Source organism: Pezoporus occidentalis, unplaced genomic scaffold, assembly GCF_034315485.1.
Source record: "Pezoporus occidentalis ecotype Australia unplaced genomic scaffold, CSIRO_AGI_Poc_V1 ctg183, whole genome shotgun sequence".
NCBI classification, from domain to species: Eukaryota; Metazoa; Chordata; class Aves; order Psittaciformes; family Psittacidae; genus Pezoporus; species Pezoporus occidentalis.
In genome coordinates, this window is record NW_026913673.1 from 2,347,407 (window position 1) to 2,357,427 (window position 10,021).

General features: G+C 56.7%; 1 protein-coding gene across 1 annotated transcript; it reads right to left on the reverse strand.

Annotated features, from left to right (window-relative positions):
- Window positions 1–710: 710 nt before the first annotated feature.
- On the reverse strand, window positions 711–4,333 carry TLCD2 (TLC domain containing 2). Its single transcript, XM_062615805.1, has 4 exons — window positions 4,032–4,333; window positions 3,562–3,644; window positions 2,784–2,866; window positions 711–1,854 (listed from the first exon to the last, which is right to left on the reverse strand). The coding sequence occupies exons 1-4, from the start codon at window positions 4,331–4,333 to the stop codon at window positions 1,477–1,479; spliced, it is 846 nt and encodes a 281-aa protein (XP_062471789.1). The 3' UTR covers window positions 711–1,476.
- Window positions 4,334–10,021: the final 5,688 nt, after the last annotated feature.

Below are 10,021 nucleotides of genomic sequence, written 5' to 3' on the forward strand. Positions count from 1 at the left end.
CGACATCCACATAGCGGAATCCAGGCCTTGAGAAACGTGGGCAGAGGCTGTGCTAATGATGGAGCAGCTCCTGCAAGACTGGGTGCAAATGGCTCAAACCAAAAGCGAAATCCCTGTCTGCCTCCCGATAGGAGCACGCCTCACCTTGGGAAGCAACAAACCCCAACACCGACGGGTATCCCCTGTGCTCTCCACAAATAGAAACCTAAGCGGCTTTGGCCACAAGCCGCCTCCAGCCTCCCACTACCAGCACACATCACTTGTCTTTCCCTGCCCAGAGCAGGGATGCGCCTGCTCCCTGATGCTCCCCTTCTTCACTCCCTGCAATGAGTTGTTCCTTGGCTTTTCAAACCCAGTGAGAGGGTTTGAGTCCAAGGCTGTTTGAAACACACGATGAATACAATGGGTTTCTCCAACCCTGGTACACGTAACCCTGAGCGGGAGGGTTTTGATTCTATACGCGGTGCTGCACTGCTGGGGAGCGGTGGGGAAAGGAAACGTGGAGTTAAAAACTGAAGGAATTCTGATTCCTTGTCCTAGGCAGCTTCCATAGAAAGGAAAAAGGGGGGGGGGGGGAACCCCAAGAGAGAGGTAGGCTGTGCCAGTGTACACTGATGGGGAGACATAGGGTAAGAAGCACTGTGCTAAGCAGTGACACCCCTGGTGCACTGGGTCCCTTTTTCCCTCTCAGCCCTTTTCCCCTCAAGCTGTTTCATTTGCAGCCATTTATTCAAAGCTGGTGTTAGTAAGAGCGTTACACTGGGCTCAGCAGCAGAACTTCCCATCCCTAATAGATGCTTATGCCTGAAAACACATCCATGGGAAGCGACCATCGCATAGCACCATCCTGGCCAGTGAGAACGCTCATTTATGGGCACTTAACATAGCTGGGAGCAAAACAACATGGAAAAAGCTCCAGTTGTTAAGAAGTCAGTTCCCCATCCCCAAGCACAGCGCTGCCGGTCCCTGCTCCTGACCCGGGCATCCATGCAGGTCTCAGCCTCCCCTCCATCACCCACATTGGCCAATCTCCTTGGGGAGGACTCATGAGTGCAGGGTTTGGCTTTTACAGGGTGAAGCCTGGAGCCTTTCCCATGGGAGACGGCACAGAGAGCGCAGGGCTGAGCGCGGCGTCCCCTGGCTGAGGGGAAGCTGCAGCACCAAAGGGGTGAGACCCACACTGTGGTGTTTGGATGTCCCGAAGAGCAGTGGGGAAGCAGCGCTCGTCTGCTCCCTTCTCATCTCAGCAGCGCCTCGGGGAGCTCTGAGAGCCATCGAGCTTCCTTGAGCAGCTCCAGGGCATCCAACCACATCACCCAAAGGTATTGGGGCAGCAGAACCCCATTAGGCCGTGACCCGGGATCTGCAGCCACAAGAAGAGCCTGGATGCTGTTAGTGTGGACCCTCCGCACCAAAACACCCACGCTCAGTCTCCATTGCGCTTCGCTGTCCTCCTCCATCCTCCTGGGAAAGGGGCTATTGCTCCTTCTCCCACTGCACATCCCGGCTGGAGTTGAAGAAGTCACTGCGCAGCAGGCGGTAGAAGAGGATGAGGTTCATGGGTGTCATGATTGCCATTCCCGCTGTGCCTATGGAGTACGTTGCCAGGGGCACGGTGCCTCGGTTGAGGAAGAGCCACCGGCTCATCCAGGCCAGCGTGGCGATGCGGAACACCACGTAGGTGCCCAGGTTGAGGATGCTGTTGAGGCGGTAGCAGGGGGTGTGCACCAGGTTGGCCATGAGCAAGATCTGCCGCACGTGGAGGAAGATGGAGTTAATCTCCACCAGTAAAGCCACCAGCGCAAACCCGATGTACTGATGGAGCAGCACTGCCGTACCAAAGCAGACAATGACCTGGGAAGGGGAAAGGAGAGAGGTTGAGCCCGGGGGCTGGTTGTTCTCTGCTGCAAGCTGGAGCCCTCCGTGCACTTCTCACAGCAGTGCTAAACCACTGGGCATCACCCCACACATATCCCTATCATTGTAACCTCCAGCATGAGATAAAACCTCCCCGGCATTGAATGGAACAGGAGCGTTGGGTTGGTTCTTTTTCCAGTGGGAAGGGAGGGAAACACTTCCATAAACTCCAGGCTGGAAGAGGAGACAGAGCAGCCAGACCTAACCCTGCTCTTGCGGCCTGGGAATGCAGCTCGTTGTGGCTGGGCAGGTTTTGCCACACTCAGTGAATGACTGAATGGGATGGGGAGATGCATAGCCCAGGGCTATGGTTGCTGCTGGCTCGGGTTTGGTGCAGCAGAGAGCCCCATGGCATACCCCAAGCCTGGCATGAAGCACCCTAGGGATGCTGCAGCAGAGGATGGGGCTGTTGGGCGCACAGATTCCTGCCAGCTGGGGGAACAGGCTCTGCCAGCCTGTACTTTAGCACACTGAGTCCTTTCTTCAGTTGATACCATTAATGCTGTTCTCTGTATTGGCTCTTTAATGAGATTATCTGCTCCCAGCTCCCTAAGTCACTGTCTCGGCCTGAATTAGCTCTGGTTTGGATGTGACCTTCTGACTCACAAGCAGTGGCCGGCATTGCTGCAGGGCTCGATGAGGCAGCAGCTCTGACCATCGCCTTCCCCATCTCATCCCAGTACATCCCAGTGCTGCCCCTGTCCCTCATGCCCAGCCCCTGCAGACCCCTGTGCCTCCCCTGTACCCCACGGCATCTCTGCTGCTCGTCTCCAGGCTGTGCCACCCCCTTGCAGCACCCGCAGCCATAGAACCCTGGTGGTGCAAGTGCCAGGCTCTGCCCCTTGGAAAGCAGCCCCTGGACTCACCACGGAGTGATGGAAGAGCAGCTCCCAGGACTGGCGAAGCTTCTGATGGCACAACATGTCCACAAAGTCTTCGAGGAAGTAACCTGGGAGCAGAGAGGCCGTGAGCAAGGGAAGGGCTGTGCTAAGGGACCCTCAGACTGCACCTCAATGGCCTGTTTGGGCAGCCCCTCCAGGGCCGTGATGGCCACGGCGATGTGATCGCTTGCATCTGTTCCTGGAGACAGGATGAGAGCGAAGGGAGCACATGGACCTTCCCCCTGTCCCATAACTGGAGCCCTTAAGAGCTGCAGGGTTTGCTGCCACCAAACCAACCCTTTAGACCCTCAGACCTCCCTGCTGAGCTGCAGCCGTGCTGGGAAGCCCATTAGCCCTGACCGCGGGGCTGGTGACACATCTGCAAGGAGGTGACATGGGGACAGGAGGAGGAAGGATTCACACAGCCAGAGGGCTCAGAGCTCCTGGCTCCCCCAATGACACGTTCAGGGGTGACCTGCACCAACCCCGTATCATGGGCACTTCTAGGATGCTCCAAGCCCTGTGTGCCCTATGAGGACGGTGGTGGGCAGCCCGGAGCCCAGTACCTCCTGGCTGTGGGTGCTGTGGGACAGAAAGGAGCCACTGTCCTTTACCAAGAATAGGGCGATTGTCCGGGGTGCCTGAGACATCTCTGCCTGCGACGTGGCTTGAGGGGCCGGTGTCAGGCACCGATGAGCCCTTGGGGACCCCTTGGTGGGGCACAAGAGGGGAAAGAAGAGGGGGCAGCCCTCTTCCCACTCACCTACAGATACAGCGACCAGGCTGTGTGCCCCGGGTGGGTGCGTGCCCACCATGTCCTCAGACAGCCCGGGGTGGAGGCAGAACCTGTGGGGAGCAGGACTGTGAGTGCTGGGAAGTGCCTCTGGGTCCCCAGTTCCCTGCCAGCATCCTCGGTACCCACCTGGTGCTGCTGAAACCCCCTGGAGCCTTCCTGTGCCGTTATGGCCATCCCTGTCCTCCTGGTTCCTGCGGAGTCTCCCTATCCCCTGCTGCTCTTGTCCCGTGATCCCTTCTCCATCGCTCAGTGCCCCCCACTTCCCACGTCCACAATAATCCTCAGGCTCCCCCAACGCCCCTATTCCTCGCATCCACATGATCCCTGGTTCTAGGTTCCCTCGATGCCCCCCATTCCTCTCCAGCATCCTTGGTCCGTCCCCCCCACCGTCCCCCCCGGTCCACAAATGCCCTGCGGGTCCCCCCGGTGCCTCTCACCCTGCCAGCGCCCCGCCGCCGCTGAGCACGCTGTGCGCCAGCGATGTCCAGATGTTGCGCCACTTCCAGCGGTTGCGCCGGGCCGACGGCGGCGGCGGCACCAAGCGCTCCAGCCCCCGGTTCAGCAGGCGGAAAGCGGCGAAGGACCCGGCCACCACCAGCAGCCCCGGGCTCACGGCCATGGGCACCCACCGGCCCCGCTGCCTCCCGACGGCTCCCATCGGCTCCGCCTCGCCCGGCTCCGGAGCCCGCCCCGGGTACCGGCACCGCCCCGCCGGGAAGGAGCGGGGATGCGGGAGCATCCTCGCTGCCGGCCCTGGTACCAGCATCCCTCCTGTCAGAGATGGGGACACGCTGGGGCAGTGCTGCCCCTCGGAGGGTGAGGGAAAGCACCCCATGGAGCACAGCAGCCACCCCTGGGTGCCACACAGCAAATAGAATCATGGAATAGTGAGGGTTGGAAAGGACCTTAAGATCATCCAGTTCCCACCCCCTGCCATGGGCAGGGACACCTCACACTAAACCATCTCACCCAAGGCTTCGTCCAACCTGGCCTTGAACACTGCCAGGGATGGAGCATTCACAACCTCCCTGGGCAACCCATTCCAGTGCCTCACCACCCTCACAGGAAAGAATTTCCTCCTTATATCCAATCTAAACTTCCCCTGTTTAAGTTTGAACCCGTTACCCCTTGTCCTGTCACTACAGTCCCTAATGAAGAGTCCCTCCCCAGCATCCCTATAGGCCCCCTTCAGATACTGGAAGCTGCTCTGAGGTCTCCATGCAGCCTTCTCTTCTCCAGGCCGAACAGCCCCAACTTTCTCAGCCTATCTTCGTGTCCCAAAAGTTGACAAGCATGGCATGGAATGGGGGCCTAGGGACCCATCACTGTGCTGGAGCTTGTTCCCTTGAGGTTCCTCCTCCATCGTGGTGTGAACACCTCACCCATGAGGCGCTGTAGCCCATGGGTCTTCACCCCAGAGCATCCCCAGCAGGTGATGCCCTGACTTAGAACACCCCACAGGCATACACTGTGGGGTCTGACTGCACATCAACAAGCAGAAAGACCTGACTTCCCTCTCAAGCAAAGGGCTGTGTCCACAGCACTGCTGCCCTTCACTCCCTGTCCTATAGCTAGTCCCAGGAGGAGCTCCCTGCTGTCTGGGATACCCCAGCTTTGCTGTGTGGGGTTGGTGGCAATACAGGATCCTTTACCCACAGTCCCTTTAGCTCCATCCCACAACGACGCTGCTTTTCCAGCTTCCTGGAATTCCATTGCTCCCTCCTTGCTTTCTGATGCCTCCACCAGCAGCGTGGCTGCCGCACAGACCTCCCTCCTGTGCTGCAGACGCCTGAGTCACCGTGTACACACGGATCAGTGTCAAACTGCCTCTCCTTTGAGCTGTTCATCACGGATGAAACCTTCCCCTTTCCCTTTGCTAAAACAGAAGGAGTGGAGCTGAGCCCCCAGTCCCTGCCCTAGCCGGGGTGATGGGCAGGAAAACACCAAGTAATCCATTGCTTAAGGGATGCTAAGGAGGAGAGCAATTAAATCAGGCCTGAAGGAGAGGGAGGAGAGTCCCAACTGTTCATGCTGCAGAGATTTGCTTAAAAGATGGGCAGGCCAAAGTAATTTCATCACCGTTAAGTGGCCGGGAGATGCTTCCCGAAGGGATCGGCAGAGCTGATTGCTCGGGGGCATTATAAGTAAGCTCGTGTGTTAGGACTTGAAGGATCACACAGGCTAAGCTGTCAGTGAGAAGGCCAAATGCAAAGACATTTGTGCTTAGCAGAGGATACGCTGAGGAGATGGAGACATTGCCTTGGAGACAGTCCTGAGGAGTCATTCCGTGATTAATTGCAGTATAAAGCTGCAGAGAGCTGATTTCCTAATGGGAAGTCATCAGTGATGCTTTAACCTCAGAATCCTGACTGCCCCTTTCCATGCTGACAGCCCTGCTGCCAGTGACATCCCGGACCATGGAATGCCTGCAGGCTCAGCCCCATTTATCCCAGGGCCTCTTCCATTTGGGGTGTTATCCTTCTATTATGTGGCCAAGGGGCAGGAAGAGTTAAAATGCTTCTGGATGCTGGAGGGTTCTTCCTGCCACTTCCATATCAGAGGAATCTCAGCCATGATTAACTGAGCCTCTGGTTCAGGGGCTTTGATCCCACTGCTAAAGCAGTAGGAACAGCTCCACAAATACTGCCTTTTGGATCATTTTAGCCCAGATTTAACTTAATTTTACCAGTGGCGTGCTACAACCCCTGTTTCCTGCCTTTTCTCCTTGTCTTCCTCTGCACCAACGGTGTGAACTGGGGGCCGTTTTGGAGCAGGAGGCTTCCAAGCCCTGTTACAAACAGGTCCCTTGACACCAGCTCAAGCCGAATGGGAGCCAACAAACCCTGACCCACGGGCCCCAGGCTCGGAGGCCGGGCTTGTCCCTAAGGAAGCCGTTTGGGAGAGCAGGGACAAGGATGCTCTCGGGTTCCGCCGCCACAAGAGGTCCCTGCGCGCTCGCTGGCGCTCCGGGCAGAGCGGATGGGGCTCTTTCTTCGCCCCTTATTTGGAGATGTTGCCTTTTCCACGCAGGTTTCCAGTGGTTTCCCAGCCGTTCCCAAACATCCCCTGCACGGAAGGGGATCCCTTCCATATACCAGCCCGAGCTCCATCCCGTAACGCCTTGGGGAGCACAGCTCATCCCATAGCGGGGATGTAAATCCAGGGTACAGCGGTTCCTCCCGTAGCTGGATAACCCATCCCTTTCACAGATTGGAGCTCCTCTTTGGCACATTGGAGAGAGAAAACCCATTTCCACACTCAAGAGCTGGCAGTTTATTGATAATCCCCCATAGGAATTCCCCACTACTCCCAGACAGAGGTTTGGGTGCCCACTCTGCTCCCAAACACTTCCCATAGCCAAGAGATGGGGGAGCTCCTGACCCAGCACCGTCCTTCTGGCAAAAGCCTTGCTCCTTTCATCTTCCTCTCTCCAGCCAAGGAGCCATAAAACCCATCTGCTCCTCTCATGCCAGACCTGGCTCACACCTCAGATAACGTGAGCAGTCTCCAAACAAACCAAGCCTCCTGGCTTCCCAACTTGGAATAGCGGCCGTGTGCATCCCGCTCTGAAGTGGATGACACAGGAATGTCACTGCCTCGCAGGCAGATGGCACAGGAATGCTTTATAGAGCCACCTCTTCATTCAGAAAGCCTCTAGCTCCCCACTTATGAAAGGATCCACCATGCAGAGCACACGCTGTGTATGGCAAAGCACGCCCAGGCACTGCAGAGGGAGCTGGGAAGGGAGCTCAAACCAGTGCAAGCTCCAGCATTCACCTTTCCCAGCCAGAAACGCCTTCCTGGTGTGGGAGCTGGATGTTCTCCAGGTGGAACTGGGGGTGTACTCACTGCAGCCCCGGGAGAAAGGCCGACAACACAGACCTCTGACAACAGTGCCCCTACGGATGCTGCCAGCTCAAGGGCTTGCGCTGGACCAGCTGCCGTGATGCAAAGGATGCGCTCTCTCCTCCTCATTCCAGCTGCTGATACGCCATGGGATAAAACCTTCCATTGACAGACATTGATCAGGAAAACCCCTCCACAGCTTCTCTGGGCACCCTGTGCCAGCGCCTCAGCACCCTCACAGGCAAGAGCTTCTGCCTAAGAGCTCATCTCAATCTCCCCTCTGGCAGGTTAAAGCCATTCCCCTTGTCCTGTGTCCCTACAGGCCTTTGTCCAAAGCCCCTCTCCAGGCTATCCATGTGCTTCCTGGCTGCACCATGATGTATTTATGCCTGCACGCTTTCTTTTGCAATTCAGACAGTTTCAGAATGAGTCCTGCAAGGTGGAAGTGCATCTCAGCCCCTGCACCCGCTGCGTGAGCATCGCACGTTGTTGAACCCACTCGGTCCCTCCTGCGTTACGAACGCAAGCACCGGAGCTTCCCCACCGCATCTCCTGCTGCTGTCAGCTCCTCCCCTTGGAACAGGTTAGGCTCCCCCCTGAATTCTCCTGTTATTAATATCACAAACCAAGCTGCTCCAAGAGCGGTGTCCCATTAATCATTTTAGCTCTGCTGCCGTCTTCACCTCGCTTCCTCTTCCTGTGCCTGAGCAGCCCTCAACAGCATCTGACTCAATGGGTGATGCTCGGTTAAAATCAGCAGGGAAAGACCCAGACCTGAGAAAGATGGGACAAGCAAAGGTGGGACAAGGATGCGTCCGCACCACCATGGCTGGGTTACAGCAGGAACCCTGCTATGGTAGCAGGGCCTTGAAGGGAAAAGAGCAATTCCCCTTGGATCTGTGCCTCTGAGCTTGCGTTCTGCGGAGTGCTGACAACCCTGGACACGCACAGAAGGGAAGGGATCTCATAAAGCACAAGCTGCTCATGTGTATCCACCCCGATGCAGGCAGCAGGGCTGGTCAGAGCTTTCTGATGCTTACCTGGGCTTTGTGTTTGAGGGCATTGCTTCCTTTGTCTCTCTTCCTCCCTACGGTTAATCCTGCTGTGTGTTACAAGCAAAGGTCAGGACCACCCCGAGTACCTACCTCTAAAAGATGCTCACAGAGCATCCTCCCAAATACCTGCCTCCAGGACCATCCCACTGCTGAACCCCTCGAGGACAGATTGTGTGCCATACGCAGTAGTAGCACATCCCTGCAGCTAACCCAAACCCTCCCTCTTCCATCCAATGCCCTTTGCAGCGTTTAATCCTTCCCCCAGCCTCTTTGTCCCCATCAGAGATGGGCATTTTGCTTTGCCTTTATCCCTTTGCATTTACCAAAGGTGCTTGGCGGCTGAGCTGGTGTGAATGTCACTGCTCATCCCAAAGCCTCCCCCAGCTGCACCACCTTCCCACCTGCCGCTTTTCCAGGGCGCTGCAGCTTTTCCTCCTTAAGCAAACGGCGTTTTCCAGCCCTTTCTGCTGAGTCAGAGAATGCCTCCATGTGGGAACGTGCTCCTGGGGGATAATTACAGGCACTTGAAACAGGGATGCTCGGCAGCCAAATTGCTTCACATCCAGGCGCCCGGCCAGGAAGGCAGAGCCCAAAAGCGGCTGTGAGAAAATGCCTCGCACCTGCACCCATCGTGGGTGTGCGTTGCCTTTGGGCTGAGCTCACCCCTTCCACAGCAGCACCCCAGCAATGACAGCGCACAGCTTGGTGGGTCCAACACCACGTAAATCAACCCGCTTACCCTTCCAGAGCATCCCTGTGCATCCCTCTTCCCTGGACCGTGCCCACCAAAGGGTCTTTGTCACCCCCTATGCTCAAGGGGTAAAAAAGCCCTGGTTCTGCAATGGAAATGATGGAATCACACTGGGAATAACTCCCCCCCCCAGAGTGTTTTAAGGTTGTGAAACACATCGACCGTGAAGCAGGGATAAGAGCCGGAGCAGACACAAACAGCGTAGGAATTACTCCCAGCCTCTTGCAACTCCCACTCCGATGCAAAAATAGCCCTGCCAGGAGCACGCTGCTCTGTGTCATCCTTCAAGGACCAGGTGACGAGGCCTGGACATCCGTGGACCGAACCAGGAGCTGGGATGTAAAGCACGGACAGGGGCGCCGAACGCTTCGTGCTCCTTAAAACCAGCGGAGGGGGATCTGAATGCAAAGAACAAATGAAACCGTTGTAAAGATGATATAGAAAAAGTAGTGCTATCACCCCAGAGCGCTGCGAAACACTGAGCTAGAGCACTTTGCACCAAGGAAAGGGGTGATAGGAGCCACAGTGGGGTACCACTGCATCCCCTCAAGCTTCTGTTCCCATTGCACATGACGCACCCGGTCTTTGCATCATTCCTCCATGCCCTCAATCCTTTTGCAATCCTATACCCAAACAAGAGACACCTTATTAGGTACAGAGCACTTACAGAAACCAGGCAAGGCTCCCTGCTTGACAAGCAGCCTCTTCCAGGGGATGTGTCTCCTGATGGATAAGGGACGTTGTGCAATGGAAGGAGCGCATCACCCGGCCGTGG